Below are 19,959 nucleotides of genomic sequence, written 5' to 3'. Positions count from 1 at the left end.
AAAATTATAGAAGGGTATCATGATGAAAAGTGTAATTTCTGTAGTTAGAAATCTGCACGAGGGGAATGTATTCTGGAAGCAGCTATCTGTTCATACCACTATAGGGTCTGGGAAGTGACTGGCATTTTGCTCATTTTGTGTTGCATTGATATAATAAGAATTACCTGCTTTGGGGCTTTTGTCAGCTTCCTGAAAGTTTTTTTAAAGCAATATCCTTCATCATTGCCCAACTTCCTTGTTTTATAACTAAAGTTCACCCTGACTTTCTCTGACATGCTGGGGGGATCAGGCGTCCCTGAAGACAGGCTGTAGAATGGCCTCTTCTACCCTGTTTTGTCTGTCCTGTATATTGAGGGCCACAGAGATTGCCTGAGTTAGCATCAAGGAGTCTTTTCCCAGGTTACACTGATAGGGTCTCTCTGTTCAGAGCTGCTTACCTGATTCAACAGCATGGCCTGGTTTGCTCCCTAAGATCTTCAGGAGTCCCACTCTTGCAGGACTGGAGATTGGCAATGCTGTTAAACTCTGTTGCTCTCTTCCTGTAGCAAACTGTATTTTTTTGCCTTTTATTAGTACCTTCTCCATTTGTTATGGTGCATTAGGGAGCTCTCCATGGCGTGCTTGGAGGACGTGTTTTGTGCAACTTGTCAACTATGTGTCTCCTACACAGGTGCTGTGTTTGCAGAGAACTAAATTTCCTTCTAATTTAGTGATTCCATAGCGAAAGTCCTACTGATAAAATACCAGTACAACGTGCCACAAAACGGTATTTGGCTGTACTCAGAAATGACAGGTTTTGGGAGTGAATTCTTGTTTCCTAGAGACCACACTCATTTTGTATCAGTAACCAGGTATGTCTCAGGTGATGGACCCTTTTCCGCATTAGCTAACAAAATGGCACAAAAGAAGAAAGGACTTCAGAGTTACCTACAGATTTCTCCCACCTCTCCCAGGTTTTGTCCTCCAAACTGGAAGAAGATACTCACATGCTCTCATCAGTTCGTAGACCTTTGGAGGGCACCCCTCTGGTTGTTCCATCCGATAGCCCTTTTCCAGCAGATCATACACCTGAGAGAGGTCAATGCCTGGGTATGGTGACATCCCATAGGTAGCAATCTCCCATAACAGCACCCCAAAAGCTGCAAAAGGTGGAAAACAGAATTCCTGGTCATAAGTCTGTCCTCCTCTTGTGCTGCTCATTACATTGTGGCCTTTACTGCAGCTTGAGGCAACACTATTCTTGCACAGATATTTCAGGCCAGTCTAGGTGAAGACATTATATGCTAAAAATGTTATTGTGGCCTGGTGTGTGACTGTCTCCTCCCCACACTTCTGTCCAGGCCAGAAAGCAAGTTACTGTCTAGGCTGGTAAACAGAAACAAAATGAAAGAGAAAAGAAGACTGGAGTTTTCTTACCCCACACATCTGATTTGATTGAAAAGGTGTTATAGGCCAGGCTCTCAGGAGCTGTCCATTTGATTGGGAACTTGGCTCCAGCGTGAGCTGTGTAGGTATCTCCAGTCATAAGTCGACTTAATCCAAAGTCAGCCACCTTCACCACGTGATTTTCTCCAACTAAACAGTTCCGTGCTGCCAGATCCCTGTACAAAGGGAAAATGTACAGTCCTCTAGTGAAGCAAGAGCAGGGCTTTTGAGTACAGTTTTGTGTCTGCATAGCCTGTCCCTCTCTTCTGAATTGAGAAGCACTATCTTTATATAGCAGGTAAAGGCAATGCGGATCTTGCTTCCAACAGTGTCAGAAACTGAGTGGACTTTTTCTTATAAGCAGTAACTCAGGATTGGGGCTCATTCTTTAAATTCAAATAAATTTCCAGTAATGATAGCTGTTACAATGAGAAGTTCATGTTTCCTGAGAACAGGATGAGATCAGCAGCTCATCCCACACCAGTAACAACTTTATGGCATGGCTTTATCTGTCTGAATTAAAACAAGACTTGGGGTTGACAATGTCTTGCATATAGGGGGTACATCAGAATAGGACAACACCAACTTTCATAGCTGTCAGGCACAAGATTTTAAGTCTGCTATGAAAGTCATGGGGAGAAAGTATTTGGAAGACTGTATTGAAACCAAAACAGTCAATAGATAAGCCAGTGTGAAATCTAACTTTGGAAAAATTTTTCCCCAAAAGACAAATTCCTGGGCCACCATGCTGGTGGCCTGTTCATCATTGCAATCTGAAACTCTACCAGCTCAATGTGACTTTACCCACCTGTGAATGAAGTTCTTCTTCTCCAGGTACTCCATAGCAGAAGAGATCTGAGTAGCCATGTAGAGTAGCACAACAGCACTCACTTCCTCCCGGTTGCATTCCCGTAAGTAGTCTAGCAGGTTCCCATATGGCATGTATTCTGTCACAATGTAAAAGGGTGGCTCCAGGGTACATACACCTAGCAGTGAGGAGGACAGAGCATGTGACTAAAGCTTCCCTTTCTTCCACAGCTTACCACTATTCCCAATTTAATATTCATTTGTCACATTTTTTGCTGGTGTTTCTCTGAAAAAGTGAAGACTTCCATCTACAAGACCCAAATCAATGCAGTCCAACTTAAAATTTAGTGCTTCTGTCTATTTATATGTCTGTCCACTTTACAGACATAGAGAAACGTGTATCAAAGCACTGCTATTCCTATACAATATACATGAAGGAGTAGTTCTGTTTCTGGAGGGCTCCTGAATGAAATAGGAATTATTTTGAACACGTGTGATTTGCTTTCCTTCCCCTCTCTCCCTCCATGAAGCTAAAGCGTGGCCAACTGGAAGTAAATACCTGTCAACTGGCAAGATTTTGAGACTGAAGTGTCACTGCAGAGTAATGTGAAGCAGTCCTATGTGTGCTAGCTGGGTAAGTGATCAGCATGGTGGGACCTGCTTCTAAAGCAGCATTCTCACACATTCTTCAGATGACTACTTGCTACAGTTACTGCAATTATGTACAAAGTATGTATTAGCAGAGGAGGAGGGCAACAGGATACTCATGTGAAATCTCTGGGAACTCCCACTGCAGCACCGCTAAGTGCCTCTTCCTACCATTACACACATACAGGAGTGAAAGACAACCATGCTGTGCATTAGAAAAAGGAAAAAATGCATCTCTGATGAGAAGTCTTTCTGTCTCTACTCCTGGAACCAGACAGGGCTGGGCAGAAACCTCATCTATGCCCATTTTTTAAATGGGTACAAAATAGTTGCCATTATTAAAAGCCTTCACATTCTTCACATTTCTCCTTTCATCCTAGGCTTGGCTTGACAGTTTTGCTCCTGAAAGCAGTGAAAGTCCAGAGGCAATTAAACTCTAATAAAAAAGTTTAGGGTGTCTCCTTAAGAATCTCTGTACATGGAGAATTAACATCTATGCAGACTATTTAATAGTGATCATCATATCATGCATCTGCCACTGAAACAAACAGGGCCCAGCCAAGCTGTAAAGCCTGCAGATTTCTTCTAGTCATGTACTGTTTGATCTTACTTGCATCTCCAGTGCCCTGATCTCATGTACTTATTTGGTGATACACAGGGACCCTTACAGCAGCAGCAATCTGGTTGTTTTCTGCTTCACTGTGGACAAATCTGCTCTGTTTAGTGCAGCTTTTTCTAGAAATGTCTCCGATTTGAAAAGCATGACGAACAGTATTTGTTGTGCTTCCAGTAAAACCATTTCTTTCACTTTTAATTTTCTTATAATTTTGTTCTGTTCTATCAGAAAAATAAGTCGTAAAATACTTCTGTAAAGCTGATTTAATCCCTGGAATATGTCTAAGGCCAAGGATACAAACTAACAGGAGGCTGATATTGCAAACCTTTATGTCTACTAATGTAAGTGACTATATTTGATGTTTTATTTAAAATTAGCGTCTCTCAGCTTCAATACTACCTAAAGGAGTAAGCTGTCAAAACATCACCCATAACATGACCTGATTTAAAGTTATATAATTACAGAAAATCTGTCCCTGCTTTTAAACAAGACAGATTTCATTTTGGTGGAAACTCAAGTAAGAACAGAAAGAACAAGGTATTTCACCAACCTAACAACTGCACTAGATTTGGGTGCTTGATCTCCTTCATCACAGCAGCTTCTTTCAAGAACTCTTCCACTTCCATGGTATCTTCCTAGACGAACAGAGAGGCAAAAGAAGGAAAAAATTATCTTCGTGAACAAGGTCTGCTTAATACTATGTATCCTAGCTCAATATAAGTGATGGCATCCTTGTCTCCATTCTGCTGCTTTGGCTTTTAACTGGAAAAAAAAAAATAAATATAATAGCCTTGAAAAGCTGCCTGGCTGTTCTGCAGCAGGGCCGATCCGCAGTACCCAGAAAGTGCTAGGCTTTCTTCTTTGGTAGCTATTGTGGCTACCAAACCAGTTAAGGCTGGTAAGAGAAAGACTCTAAGGATCACTTAGTTCCCCTGCCTAGCTACAAAAATTAAGCTTGAAAGCTCCCTTACTTAGAGAGTACACAGAACTGTAGCTGTTCATGTTGAAACAAACAGGAGAGTTTGACAAGATAGATAAATGGAGAAGATGAATTTTTCCAGGAGTAGAGGAAAAGTTGTAGAATGTATTTCCAACACTTTTGATCTCTTAAAGCTTCCACAGCTCTTCTGAGGCAAGGGAAGTGGACATGGAAACCAGCTGTACAGACGCACAGTTCCTGCAGGTGCTTGCTGGGCCAAAATTCAAAAGTGTTTCCAGCACACATGCACTGGTGCAAGTTTGATGAGCTAACGTTGTTCTGCAAAGCTACTCTCAAGCATGAGGCTTCTGCAGATCAGCACACTCCATTTTCTGATATTCATACAATTAAGTGGTAAAATCTGAGAACATTACAATTTCCTTATCCTTATCATAAATGAACAGAACATAACAATCTGAAAACTCACCTTTAATGTTTTCACAGCAACTGTGAGATTGTATTTCTTCCAGACACCCACATACACCTCACCATACTGCCCTCCCCCAAGTTTGTGCTTCATGGTGATATCAGTTCGCTCCATCTCCCACTTGTCATGGATGGGGGACACTCCATAGACAGTGGGCTTATTGCACTTGGGTGCTGGGTAATGCAAAGTTGTCACCAGTCCATCTGCTACCGTTGAATGATGGTGCACCAGCTCTGCTAGAGTGCTGAAACGGCTCTCTGCTGTCACATATACCTGTTAAGAACCAGAAATCTATTCAAATGAAAGTTCTCAGTAACACTGGAAAACCAGTATAGTAAAAAATTCTATCATGTTTAAAATAAAAATAAAACTCAGAGAACCAGATTTTAAAGTATCTGTTCTCATCTTGTTGGCCAAATGAATTATTAATCTGTGAGATTTTTACCTACAGAAGGCAGCTGGATATAAGCTATCACCTGAGAGCAGTGATGTCTCCTGCCTTGTGCTTTATAGGACTAGAAAGTGGAATTCCTGTAGTGAAGCATAAGGCCTGTTTCTGCATCTTCCAAAACAACATACTGCTATTTGATCAAAGTTAAAAATGCTGACTTACCAAAGCTCTTCTTGTTCTAAGTGAACCAATGGAAAGACACCACAACATCAAATCACAGCTGTTTTGCTCTCTAGCTACCTTCAGTCAGGAGAAGTACTGTCTGTACTTCTTCCAAAGTGGTGTTTGGTGAGTTACTAAAGAACATGTATACCAAAAGAACATGTATACCAAGCAGTGGACCTGTTTTCTCCCACACACAGCCCTCCCGTAACAGTCTGCAACTTGACATCCTGCACCACCTATTAACTATATTTTTATTTTCTTTCCCTACAGCATTATCCAGAGATCCTTACCTTTCCATCTGAGGTGGTATTGATCCTGTAGTGGTAAACACGTCCTTCGTACCTGAGCGAGATGGATAGCTGCCCTGGGCTGCTTTCGCTTTCACGAACCAGGAAGCTGCCATTGATGAGACTGCTCAACAGATACTCCGCTGCACTGCGTGACACTGGCCCATGGTACCATGAATGCTTTTCCAGGCTGTTCACTGGTGTGATGTAGTTGCTTGGCACCCAGCCCTGCCCATTCTTCGAACGTACCTCACTCCATTCACCATTCTGGTTGTAACCCAGGACTCGCAACTTCTCACCTATGATCAGAAAGAAAAAAGCAAAATAAGCACAGTGTAGTCTATTGGGTCTCATTAAGGGAGAAACTCACTATCAGCTGACTAAGCCCGGATTTGTAGTTAGCAATAAAAAAACTGCAGCAGCTATCTTATAAATAAACTGCTGTATATAAAGTATTTATGAAGTAAAGTTTCAAGCAGAACACCCAGGATACTGTTCCCTAATTTACTGCAGTGTGAGTGATGAACGATAAGAGCTCCCTGTAGTCCAATTTTTTAGACTAGAAAGACTATTTTTCTTGTAGGGAAGAGGTGTGTCTCCTTCTTGAAGCCTTAAATGGCATGGGATTTAAAATGGTTCTGCAGCAGGTCATATCCTCATATATATACTAAACAGAAATAAAAAATCTCTGTGCAATTCTTAATTATTGATTTTGCCCCAGTTCAAAGTGCTGAATTCTGTTACCATCAAGAATGCAATGGTTTTTCTCTGCCCCTCCCTAAACCAGGTGTCTCGAAGGGCCAGTGATCTGGGGAGACTAGAACAGGAACAACTGCAGCTGGATTAGACTGTTCAGCAGTGTCACACAAACCTGTATCTCCACTAGGAGAACTGCCCAGCAGGTGTCTCTCCAACACAAGTGAGAGAGAGACCGTCTACTTACCAGTTTAGAGAAAAATCTGTAACTATACTCATTCCTATTCCTTTCTGGAGCAGGATTCTGCTTTCTGTTTTCTGTTGCTAAGTTTCCAACCTAGTAGCTGCTCGGTGATTCACAGCCTTACCTTTGGTGATGCTGAGGGTGTTGTCACCGCTTGCTACAAAATCGTAAAGTGCAACAAAGAGATTGGGATCGCTCTCAGTGGCTCCAAGCAGGTTCTCTTTGGAGCTCCATCTGATGGCTTCATTCAGTGCCTGGGGTTCAACATCGCAACCAAAAGGGCGGTGCAGGGCCTCTGAAGAAGGAACGGAAGAGGAAATTATTTTGTGTACAACTGTAAATAGAACAAATCCCAGTGTAGAGCAGAGTGAAGCTCCTACTGCACAATATGCTCTTTATGGAAAGGGAAAACCAAATGCATGGTTTTGGATCAGTGGTTTTCAATCCCCACTTTGCTGACTCTTCATTCCATAGGTTACTTCTAATACGGGCTGGAGAAGGTGATAAATTGCCTAGATACCAAGTAGCAAGCTGTATATATAAAATTTCTATTTAGTATTTATTGTATTACATATATTCCATTTATATACACTTCTATTTGAAAAGATTTAAACATTTATAGATAAAAAATGGTGAAGTAAAAAGTACTTTTTTTTTTTTTTTTGATTATGTGAAGTAGTGAAAGAAACCTTCTGATGCTGAAATATTGTGGTTTATGTTTTTATTGGTTCTGTGGCTGAAATAGATAGCCTCGATCTGAAGCCAACATCATAAATACAGGTAAGACAGACTGAATCATGACACAAATGAGATCTACAGGTTAGGACAGTAACTGATGTAGCATTAACAAGAATGAGGGTGATTTGCAATACATTTCAAGACTGTGTAAATAAGAGGTGGAAAACTGACAAGGACAGAAAGCAGTAAAAGTGATGCCAGATACGTAGCAGTAGTGTTTCTGAATTCCCAGGCAGCTCTGTTTTGCTGACTCAATGGACAACTGATACAAACTTGATAGTTCAAGGGAGTGGGGGGAGGAATCAGACTTGTTTTATAGACAAAAGAAAAAAGTCCCCACAGTTCCTGTGATGACGAAAACAATGTAAATGCACAGGTTTTGGAAAGAACAGTAGTAAAAAGCAAAACTGTCTGAATTCTTCACACAAGCACTATGCCAAGACCATCACTGGCTTTTGAACCCAGAGAGAGGGTTTCTGGGAACACAGAGCCAAATAAATTTCAATATTAAGATATGAGAAAAGAGCAATGATGAGGTTTAATACATATGGGCTGCCCTAGGGGGCAAAAAAATAAGAAGATGTAAAGATACAAATATTTTCTCTGATGGCAGAAATGACACCAAATTCCTGTCCCAGTATGTATTTCCAAATTCTCTTGTTGAACTCAACTCTGGAAATCTACATGGTAAAGAGATTTCATTAAAAGCACCAGACATGAAAAGTCCTCTTTAAAAAACCTGAGGCTTTCTCTGCTTTACAAGCATTGCTATGACTCATTTCTGAGGGGCTGAGAAGTAAGGCTTAGGACGTTTTTAAGCAGACCACTGCCAAAGAACGCACGCATGTGACTACCCCTTCCCTGCACTCCCATGAGATTTACATTCATGAGCAAGAGCGAGTCTATAACGCACTTTAAAAGAGAACAAAGAACTCAAATGTAATAGAGGACGGGAAAACTGGGAAGTTAGTGAGACACAAAACAGGAAGAGGCCTGTGCCAAGTAATAGGCAAACATATGCCAAATCTGTGTCACAGGACAGAGCTCAAGCCTGAAAAATGAGGACGTAGGGGGTTTTCATATTGTAGGTACATGAGAAAGTAAATGGTTGAGGTTTGTTCAGTTTTGCTTTTAAACACATAGCTAAGTGTGTGTCAAAAGCTAAGGCTTTTGATTTAGGATTAGACTAAATCTAAGGTATTGGTATTCTGAAATACAAAAGCTAAGGCTTTTGACAGTATTTCCGGTAATTATTCAGGGTTAAACTGCTCGTATAACCTGCTCAACTTGCAATTACTTAACAACCTACCTTCTGAGCCCTGCCAAAGTAGCCCACTTATCAGGGTTTTCCTAGCAAGAACAGAAGTGACTAAACTACCAAAATGTCACTTCTTTGATTTTGCTGTTTGCAGATGCAATGTTGACATACACTTCCTATTCCTAACTATCAACTGCAATTAGTTTTACAATACATCATTCAGACTGGCTTTACCATGGAAAAAAGAGGAAATCCCAACACCTGCTCAGCTACCTACATTTCAGTATAGCTGCCAACATCCCCCCGTAACTTTTTAGGACTGAGTATGTGCATATACATGTCCAGTTGTCAAGCACCAGGAAAGAACATTAGCTCCTAAATACAGCTCTCTTTATGGAGCAAAAATACAAATTTAATTAAATAATGCATTCTTTATACTCTTACAGTGACTTGTGTTAGAGTGTTTCAGTGCCTTAAGCAAAGTCGCTCTGCAAATGTGCTATACAAGAAATCTGACTTCTGCATCTCTGCCAAGGAGCAAACACAAAAGTAGACAATGTTTCCAAAAAATATCTGACCTTTCAGCTCCAAAATATCTTAATGATGTTTAAATAACTTCTTACTTTCAATTACATATCTGCTGAAATGTGAAAGGTTTTAAATAGAAATATATGCATTTATTCTAAACCAAAACATACGTTAAGTATCTTTCTCAAGCCAGAAAAGTTCATGAACTAAGCATCCAACCCCTACTTAATAGCACAGAGTTGAGCATGTAATGATGCACTCGATAGGTAAGCCTGAAGTGGCCCAGTATCAACTTAGCTTCAGAGGTGCTGCAGTAAATCCCATGACCAGCTAAGCATGCCCATGCTGAGTCCCCCAGCGGGCACTCCAGCCAAGGCAAAACCAGCAGAATGCCACCTGCTGCTCAGCACTGAGCAGCTCTGCCCACGTGAAACCATTTGTGGTGCTGTGCTGGATTGCCAGCAAAGATTCAAAGCAGGTGTGGGACTACCACCACTTCCTCGGGAATGCCTGGGAGGCTGGCACATGTTCTTAACACCCACTTTATGTACAGAAAAAGCCAGCAGAAGTTAATGTTTGATGAAGAGCTTCACTCACTTAGCTACAGTACTTACCTAAAAATCACATTACCTAAAAAGCAAATGCTTTTAAGAGTTCATGTCTCACCAACTTCCTTCACTTTCATTTTAGAGTGACTCGAACTCTTAAGTAACTGTAAAGGTTATCCAATAGCTACTAAAGGGGACTTTACCAGGTCTTTAGGACTTTACCTATTGCAGGTTATTACTACACAATAACTGCTCAATACAGTGTGGGTCTATACTATCCAGTATGTAAGGTTATGGACAGTCAGTGAAACATGATGGTCACATAAACCTCATTAAGGAAACTAAGATCACCAAATCATATCACAAGTGATTCTCTTCCAGCTGAATAGTCTGCAAGCTCTATCCACACCAAGAGTACGGAAATGAGCTGGGAAGTTCTGTTTTATATTAGCTCCTTTTAAAGGCTAACCATAAATCATATACTACCACTTTAATTTCCTATACAATGGAAAACTTACATCATCATTTAGTGCACGAGTAATACACGGCCATGCAAGGAGGTTATGCTTCATCCATCTCCTTCCTTTTCTTTGTTCCCACAATACCATTTGCTTCCCTCTGGATACAAATGCTTTTCCTATTCAGCCAAGATGTAAGGGGTGTTTTGTCCCCTACCCTGTGTTGCCAACACTGCAATTACTATTCTGTTTGGCTCAGAAGCAGGACGTAGTATATGCTAAACCTTTAATTCTAGAGTCATATTATGGCTGAAGTGGTCTCTATTTCTGAAATACCAACTGTGTAACTGCTCATAAAGCATTTCAATAATCCCCAAACCCAGATAAAACCAGGCAATCTCAGTCCTGCCTGTGGCTGGTCTCATACTACAAGGCAAAGGTAGATTTGAGAAGACCCACATCCTTCTTGAAACACTTGGAGAAATAGAGGAAAGGGACAGCATAGCATTACATTCCTGAGCATCATACCTGTGAAATTCATGCCAGGCTCAGAGGCTTCCTTGCCAAGGCAACAGAGCAGCTTGCCCTCTTTGCCATAGCTGCTAGACTGGAAGAGGACCGTCCCCACAATCATGCTGTGCTTCATAGCAAGCAGATGAGGCTGCTTGACACCAGAAGTCCTGGACTGCCACTGCCAGCACAAACACAACCACGTGCAGTCAATCCCTGCTTGCAAGGCTGGTGGCCAATGAAAAAGCAAGTGTTGCCAAGCAGGCAAAGGAGGAACTGGGGAAATCAGGCTGTGGGTTAACGTGGTTATTAGCTGGAAGTGAGGGTGGAGCTTCCCAGGGAACGCTGAACAAACAAGAAAGAGGATGTGGGGACTGGACTGCAAGTTGAAACAATTTTGAGATGAGCTATAAAGACAGAGTTTTGTTCCGATCAGAATTAGGCAACAAAGTGTTTGGGAAGAAAGCAAACAGTTTCCTTGGAGAAATTCCTTTGTACAAATTACAAAACAGATCACCCATTAAGGAGACTGCCCAGATTGATTCATTTTTCCACTCCACATACCATTGCTGGAGCATTACTTAGATGAATCAACAGGAAATGGCGTTAGTGAAAATATATATGTCTAAGAGATGTAAAGCACTGAGCAAGTAAACACTCTTGAACATTCCAGGATTTCAGAAAGAAAGAGAAAGCAAGGGCAGTACAGTACACCCAATGGGAGCCGTGTATTTGCTGACTACTAAGAGTCAGGAACTCGCCAAAAGGGCACCATCAAATTTACCTCTCAAAAACCGTAAGATGTGTTGGATGAATTCTTCAAAAGCCTTAGTGCTTTAGAAAGGCTGTACTGTATGGTTTGTACCAGGACAGGCTCCTCCTAACATGTGGACAAGGAAGGGTTAAAGAACAAGAAATCACCGTGGCACTCTCACACCTGGGATGGTGGTAGGCCTGCAGAGGGGTATAAAGGGAGCAGGCAGAGGGAAGCCAACTGTTGAGTTGTTGTGGGGAAGCGAGAGGAGTGGTCAAAGCTCACCAAGGGGGAAGACCAAAACCAAACAGCATTTCTACAATTCATTAACTCCACTGCTCTGTAAGAAAGGCAGCTGCACCATGTGATAAGGACTCATCAGGCTGAAGGTAAGAAATGAGCAACCTGACTTATTCCAAATACTTGTATTTTGTAAGGCTGTGGAAAAACACTATAACAAAACCATGGGTATCCTGTGGTGATGGGGAATTGCTCTCACTTATATGGCCTGTGACATAAGTTATGTTCCTTACCACCAACCCCCAATGTATGTGGAAAAAGTAACTAGAAAAAGAAAATAACTTAGGCTGACTACCTGCATAGTGTTGTCTTTGTAAAGTTCTGACAACTGAGTAACCTTTTTTCTTCCGTATCCAAAACCAAGCTCAGTAAGTTCTGCAGCATGCTACCTAGTAGCCAGAGGTTGCAACGCCTTTACTTAAGAGCTCTTAGGCTTATCTTTTCTTCTGTGTTTCTGCCTCTTTGTTTTACTGTTTTCTCCCTTCTTATTTGCTCAAAATACTCTTCATTACACTGTTATTTGTACCAACCTTGTGGATCCGTTAATACACAAAGAATAAGTTGGATTTGTAGAGAAAGACAGCGTAACCTCAGAAATGTGCATGAGTTTTGTAACACACTGCTGAAATGGTACCAGAAAATGGCAAGCCATGTATGGATTTGTAGCTAAATTACTCTTAGCTGTTACAGTTAATAACCTTAGTTAAAATAACAAATTTACTTGTTAGTTAAAATATAACAGATGAGTAATCAGTATTTGGAACACAGAAGAACTAGTAGAAAGATAGGTTGTATTAATAATGTAACTTGCAAAGGTATCTATTGACTCTATCAGTTTTAGCCTTTGTCAGAAGAGTATCCTTCGCGAAAGCCTAATGGCTGGCTGATCTGTTAATGAGCTCCTGATGGGAATCAAGCAGTGGCCAGCACTGGTGTTATGGATAAGTAACACTTGGGATGTAAGCTTCCTGTTACAGGGCAATTCTGAGCCTGCACCCTTCCAGCCACCCTCCTGAAGGTGTTTCTCAGTGGGAAGGACACAGAATGTCGCTGCACAGTGTGAAGCAGTTGATAAGGTCCTGTCAAATAAACCCAAGCAGAATGAACTTGGGCATCTTTCTACCTTCTAGATGAGCATTATTTATTTTACAACTGATTTTCCTAGATAGTTATTCTACACTGTAGGCCATCAGTTCAACATCTCCATCCACCACATCTGCATCCTGGTCTACTCCCTTCACAGTAAGTGCACAACATAAAATCTTAATTCTGGTATATTCAACCTCCTTGGTGAAAGAATCCACTTTTCAGGCACAGCAGCTCTTCCCAGCTTTTTAGACTATTCCCTGTGGTGCTCTTCAAAACTGTTTCCCAAGAGTGGTTACCCTTCCTGTACAACTTAAGTCATCCATTTAAAAGCATTTCTCTAGTTCTTCCAGCAATGGGAAAAAGTTGAACAAAAGAAAATCTTGCTGACTACGCTACTTTGAAATGTATAGCTCAGGGAGCTCCTAAAAAGACTTTCTGTATTTTAAATTTCCGAACCAACTGCCAGTGTCCCTAAAACATGTAAATGGAAATACAGCCCTGAAAGGTACTTGGCGTTGGCAGCAGGCCAAAGTGACTGGTTTGTCAATGGAAGGAATTGACAAAGAAAGGGTTATGGGGTAAGTACTAGTTATTGCATACAGTCTCAATCCGTTATCTTTCATTTTGCCGCAAAACCCATAAGCTGTATGTATACGTGTCTGTACATTATATAGACAATACATGGTGTTCTATCTTCTGGCTTCTTGCATGTCTCCCTTCACAAAGGGACACAAGCATACAAGGCCACCAAGATCTCTGCATATGCCACTTCTTCCACTTTTTTCACTTTGAGTTCTCAAATTAAATGCCAATATAAATATCAATGCACTATTTTACATGCAGACTCATTTTATATAGTTGCATTTAAAACTACCAAATAATAGAGTTTGGTCAACTTGGAGCATAGGCCATCCAGTAACTAACAACCATTAGTGTAACTTCTACTTTCCACTGCATCTTCAAAACGTACATCACTAGACTTCAAGATCTTTAACCAGCTTGTTAGTGGGAGGATTCCTGCCTTAATGAATAAGAGGAAACAAAATTGATAACACAGCAGCAAGCGGGCTTCCTATTTTGCTGACATGACTGGAATAGTATCAAGTTCTACAGCAGCTCTGTTTCTGAAGCTAAGTCTCAGCACTTCCTACCAACCAAAAATACTCAAGGCAAAGTGCATACTAAAAAGCAAACCGATGCTAAACAGGCCAAGTTCTTCCTGTCTAATAATGTGGTAGCATAGAAGCAGACCTATGAACTTTCCTTACCCTGTAACAGACTTTATCCCTTACCTAAGTGGACCACCTAGTCTTTCTGCTCACATACATGCGGCCATGAAAAACACTAGTTTAAAGGGGCTAGACAGCTCACATATGGCTTTGGTAAAATGCAGGCAGCCTAACTAAATGCCATTCTTAGGTGTTCCTCTCCAGCAAGCAAGCAGACTCTTAATAAGGTGGTTTGCCTGAACTAAGCACAGATCCATCTAGTCTTTGGGCCTCCCACAGAGTGGTGCAAGGTTTAAGTACTGTAAACAACCCACTGACTAAAGTCAAGAAATACGGCTCCAAGCCAAGAACTTGGGATGGGCAAGGAACAGGTTTCTATTTATGGCACCAGGCTGGGAGAGACAGAATAGAAGGAGACTTCAGAGTCAGTGACAAAATTGCATCATGAACAGCTCACATCATATAAAAAGAAATGTTTCAAGCCAAGCTGGCAGCACCACCTTACCTCAATTATCAAAAGATATCTGACATAGCAAATGTTAATTAAAGTAATCTTTGGTATCAGAGAGAGAAGTATATGGAGAAACCTAAAAGCTCTCCATACACCTCTCCTCTTTGGAGTAGACTTATTTTGTTTCACTGGTTCCAGTTATCCTCTTGCTTTGTTGTTAATGCTACCAAATAGAGGCATCTCTTAGCCTGTTTCTTTGCTCTGATGTCAGTGACACATATATATACCATTTCCTCCAACATCAACCTAATGTAGTACTTCCCATTTTTTTTCCTCAACTAATTTCTCATAAAGAAATATCTTTTTTTGGTGCAGAATCCAGTATTAAATAAATCAAGTTTAAGCTCCAAAGTATTCATCTGAAAATCTTCATTTCATTCCTTGTTGAATGCAAGGTGCATAAATCTCTTCAAAGATCAACAACTGTACAGGCTGTAAGCAAACAAACCTTCTACTGAACCATTTGGTAGCACTGCTGTTTTAAGAGAGAATTTCAAAGTAGATGAAATATTGATCATCTTCAGTGCAAATGCTGCTAACTCAATAGGCCGGCTCTCATGACCTCTAAGATTCACTGTCCTTTCAGAACACCAGCAGGCAACTTACTCTGGGATAAATGCAGCTAGCAAAGTTATGAAGGTTTTTAGGTGCAATTAAAAAACACTTTAAGGTGATGAACTCATGTGAGCACAGGAGAGCTGGACCTAAAAGATGCAATGGATGTTTCCTGTCAAAGGTACCGGGAATGGCCAGAAGCACCAGAATTCACACAAAGCACCAATCTGACTTCTTTGAATGTGCCTCTGGGTGAGGAATCAAAACCCAACAGCACAACAGATAATAAGAAAAACACCTTCCTTTTCAGGAATCCTTTTACATCCTTTACAGGATGATGTATCTTAATGCCATTAAAATTATATACACGAAACATTTTAGAACAAAAAGCTACAAATGTAACATCTTTGCAAAATCCTGAATGCTGCAGCAAAGTGTTTGTTACCTTAATTTCTAAGGACTTGTTCAGCTCCAGTAAAGCTAGTCAGCTTTGCAAGCGCTCTCTAGAAACAAGCAAATAGACTACCAACTTCAGATACTCTGTATTACATACCTCTTTCCATTGAGTACTGAGGTGATGAACTTCAGATCTTCGTTCCTCAGAATTCTGCCTATAGTGGACAGTAACTACCCCCACAATGACAGTTTTAGGGAAAGGACTGCAATGAAGGAACACCTGAATTGCAAAGATTTAGGGAAACTGCACATATGTAGATCAAAAGTCTATTTGACATTCTCCCTCTGTCACCGTAAGTTCCAGTAAAAACTCTCCAGTCTGAAGAGTAAGGAGGATTAGGTCACCCAGTCCCTCTCTAGGAAAGGTGGGATGACCAAACATTCTGACATCTTACAGCAAGTCACTTAGCACTTTTTTAAAATCAGTACTTTGGAAAGGAGTTGCTTAATGGAGTGAACTGTAGTCCACAACAGAATTCCTGAGGAGTTGTTACTACTGGCCACATCAAAGTCAAGATATTATCTACTTCTAAGCAAATCAAATGAACAGCTATTTACTCACAGCCTTAAGACAAACATTTGAAGTAGGAGCTCTTCTGCAAAAGGACTACTTGAAAAATCATGGCTCAACTGACCCTTAAGCAAGCCAGAAATATCTACACTAATGAAGTCTAGCTGGTGAGAGGTTTATTTTGCAGATGTAAAGCACTAACTGATGAGATTTTGAGTTAGCATGGCATAAATGTCCCAACTGCTTTCCAAGTGACATAATTACATCTAGAAGTCTTACAGTATTAGCTACTCTCCTTAGACTCAGCACCTGGAACAATTACCACATTAAACCATTTATCAGTTGGCCTTTTGAAATTTATTTTTAGGTTTTCTAGTTAGAGGAAAAACTTGGAAGGAGAGGATAGAAACTAAAGCACTAACTCGTAATGTCAGAAGTGAATGAAAATGTCAATCTAACATCTCAAATTTGAGTTGATGTCACATCTTGACGTCCAAGTAATTATTTTGCCAAGTGCCCTGGACAGGCAAGGCAGCACTGCTTACCTTTTGGAGGATATTTGGAAGGCAGAGCTCCCCAGGTGAGCTGATATAGCTTCAGTTTCCAGTACATGAGTTTAATTTTTTAATGGAATCCCAAAATGCTTGTTAGCACAGATGCAACTTCTCAGTTCCATCCACCCACACTGAACATGCAGCAACTGCCAAAGCTACACAGTACTTCTGGTTTTAAAAAAATTCTCTAGCTAAAAATACATCACAAAACTATCAATCTCATTTGTCAGCAGCCAATATGCTGTTCAAGCCATCGTCCACAGCCATTTTCTTCTCTTGAACAAAGAATGGGTTTTCCTTTTTAAAATATTTACTTCGTTTGACTAGAATACTCTTGTGATCTTGCCTTCTTTGAAATATGTTTGTCTTAGAAAATAAACCAGTGTTTCCTTTCCTCCAAGAAAAGATGAGCTTTAGCACGAGTACTTGCCCAAAAATTGCACGCTGTCTTGTTAACTTCAGAACCAGGGTAAACTCTTACTGTGGATGCTTGTCAGGAGATCCGAGTCTGACATTCAGCTGAGCCCTGGCTGAGGGAGGTCTAGCTGTCTTGCTCCTTCTCGGCACTATGGGCTAATTAACTTGGGGGGGGCAGTGTGATTGTGCAAATATGAAGTCAGAGAAACATCCACTGCACTAAACTTAGCTACTGGCTGCTGTGCCACTTCCCGTCGGTGAAACCCAGACACTTGTCATTGGCTCCACTGGCCAGACAAGGGGCTCCATTCACAAGCGCCATTCCCAACAGCTGCTAAATAACCATGGTAACATGAACCCCAGCCTCAGCAGGAGGAGAATTCCCAGCTCAGCATCGACAGCTCTGCAGTATCAGGCTGTGTCACTACATTTGCATTTTCAAATCGAACAGCGGTGTTTAGTCCCCATGTGTCTGAGCCCAATATTAAGACAAGAATGTACTCACTGAAACAACATTTTTGGAAAGGTTCTTTCTGGGTCATAGCAGAACTAATACAGCTTTGGAGGAAAAGAAACTACAGTAAGACTGAGCAAGTTCAATACTCCTATCCTAAAAGTAATCAAAGCTACAGAAAAGTCACTGTTTGACTTGCTGGTGTAGTAAAAAGATCAGTTTTATTACAAAGAAGGATAACTGTAAATAAATATACAAAGACTATGAATAAGTTAAGTGGATCTGGATTGAAAATGCTTATGTAGCAGGTTTGTGATGGATATTACTCAGTAGATCTGATATTTTTTGACACAATAATAAAGTATTTTAAAAATAATTAACTGGAGGGTAGGACCATCCAATGTGTACAACTTGAAGGAATTTTATGCAGGTAAAGTACAAACATGCATTTTATGTACACCCACTACTACAAGAGTAGCATCTACTGTAAAGTTTAGGCATTGAGACTATTTTTTACGTACAAGTACTTTTTGATAACATCAAAACTATGGAATATTTAAAGGAAGTATGACAGGAAAAGCAAGTTCTGCCTCTTGGATTTAGCAGAACGCTTAAGAATGCCAAAAGCAAGTCAACTAGCTGACAACTGGGATTCTTCAGGCAGGTAACAACCACTGTACTGGGTACAGTACTTACAGCCCAGCATCCTGCTGTTACCATTGCCTGGGGAAAGGGTAATGGTATTATTCCAGAATACTTTCCAAGCCTTCAGCATGTTGCAGCTTGAGGTCTTTCTAAGCCAAAGCTGGTGGTGTTGTAGTTAAACTTTCTAACAGGCTTCTTTCATTATTCTGTCCAGTTGCTGTCTAAAGTAATGCAAACTAAACTCACCACAAATAGTATTTTGCTGCAATGTTATCAATGGCTCAACTGCACATTGTAGAATAAAAAAACAGGCTTTTACTTGTTTTGAACATGACATCTGCTGGTTTCATTTGATGATCCTCATTGTCCATGGTCGCAAATCCTGAATGATCACTACCTGTTGATGTTTTCCCTGCCCCTTGTGATTTTTATAGGACTTTACTGTATTCTACCATAGCCATCTCTTTTCCCAGCTGAAGAGTTTGTCTTAGGTAGTCTGATGATGTTGCCACCTTTGGTCACTTTTAAACAGTCCTCCTTTGATTATTTTGTTTGTTTTGTCTAGCTCCACTATATACCCTTCCAGAAAACCAGATCAGAACTACATGCAGTATTCAAACCATAGCTTTGTACAAGGGCAGAACCATATATTTTTCTATTCCTAACACCCTGCTTTTTAGACTATAATTCTCAGTGTTGACAAGATACAGTCTTACTGCAGCTCAAAGACTTATTTCTATTATTACAGTAGCCAGATCAGAGACAAATGCCTCACATGCAAAGCCTAGAAGCACATTCCTCTGTGTACCACTTTCCATACATTTACATTGAACCTTCTGCTACTTAAACCTGCAACCTCCTGCAATTCTTCAGTCAACTTTCATCTCTACTGTCTCTTAGAATTACTGGCAACTTTATCATCTTGTATTTGCTTTCTTCCTCTTCACATCATGCTTCGTAGTCCAATAGCAGCTTTTAATTAAAAACAGGTGAATCGAAGAAAACCTTGGAAGTTGGGTAAAAGACATCTTCTTTATTCTTATTTGACAGCTACTTCATTTCTAGCACCTTTTCACTGAACAAAAGCATTAATGCATCCCAGCAAGTAGTATAATATGTGTTTAGTACTGGTTAAGTCATCAGATACTGCTACCCTATGGTGAGAACACTTAAAAGAAAAAAAAAAAGACAAAAATGACTTTGCAAGGGAAACCACTGAACTAGAAGACTAGTTACAGCAGGCGTAATTGGCTCTGGGGAGAAATACTCCCGAAGAATGGAAACCTGAATGTGCGTGGATGCAAACAGAGCAGAAGCATCCAGTAGATTGTGGTTTTGCTACTAATTAGTTTTCAGAGCAGTAAAGCAAACAAAGTACAACAGTATGGAAAAAAAGGGACTGAATTGCCCAGAAACATAAGGCCACATAGGACCATAGAATAGTTAGGGTTGGAAAGGGCCTTAAGATCATCTAGTTCCAACCCCCCTGCCACGGGCAGGGACACCTCACACTAAATCATGTCACCCAAGGCTCTGTCCAACCTGGCCTTGAACACTGCCAGGATGGAGCATTCACAACGTCCCTGGGCAACCCATTCCAGTGCCTCACTACCCTTACAGTAAAGAACTTCCTCCTTATATCAAATCTAAACTTCCCCTGTTTAAGTTTTAACCCATTACCCCTTGTCCTATCACTACA

At 40.7% G+C, this 19,959-nt stretch overlaps 1 protein-coding gene across 4 annotated transcripts in view; it reads right to left on the bottom strand.

Annotated features, from left to right (window-relative positions):
* The window catches only part of ABL2 (ABL proto-oncogene 2, non-receptor tyrosine kinase), a gene marked incomplete at both ends in the record, with an annotated part of 45,355 nt that overhangs the window by 4,377 nt on the left and 21,019 nt on the right, over positions 1-19,959 (bottom strand). For all 4 annotated transcript variants that reach the window (XM_080623476.1, XM_080623475.1, XM_080623477.1 and 1 more), the window contains 7 exons: positions 987-1,139; positions 1,417-1,601; positions 2,234-2,411; positions 4,047-4,131; positions 4,903-5,175; positions 5,809-6,104; positions 6,870-7,040. In XM_080623476.1, the coding sequence (XP_080479602.1) occupies positions 987-1,139; positions 1,417-1,601; positions 2,234-2,411; positions 4,047-4,131; positions 4,903-5,175; positions 5,809-6,104; positions 6,870-7,040 (1,341 nt within the window). The remainder of the gene's footprint in view (positions 1-986; positions 1,140-1,416; positions 1,602-2,233; positions 2,412-4,046; positions 4,132-4,902; positions 5,176-5,808; positions 6,105-6,869; positions 7,041-19,959) is intronic.

This window comes from Psittacula echo (genome assembly GCF_963264785.1).
Source record: "Psittacula echo genome assembly, chromosome: 7".
Lineage (NCBI taxonomy): Eukaryota > Metazoa > Chordata > Aves > Psittaciformes > Psittacidae > Psittacula > Psittacula echo.
Note: the sequence above shows the minus strand (reverse complement) of the source record. Positions and strands in the feature narration are given on the sequence as shown.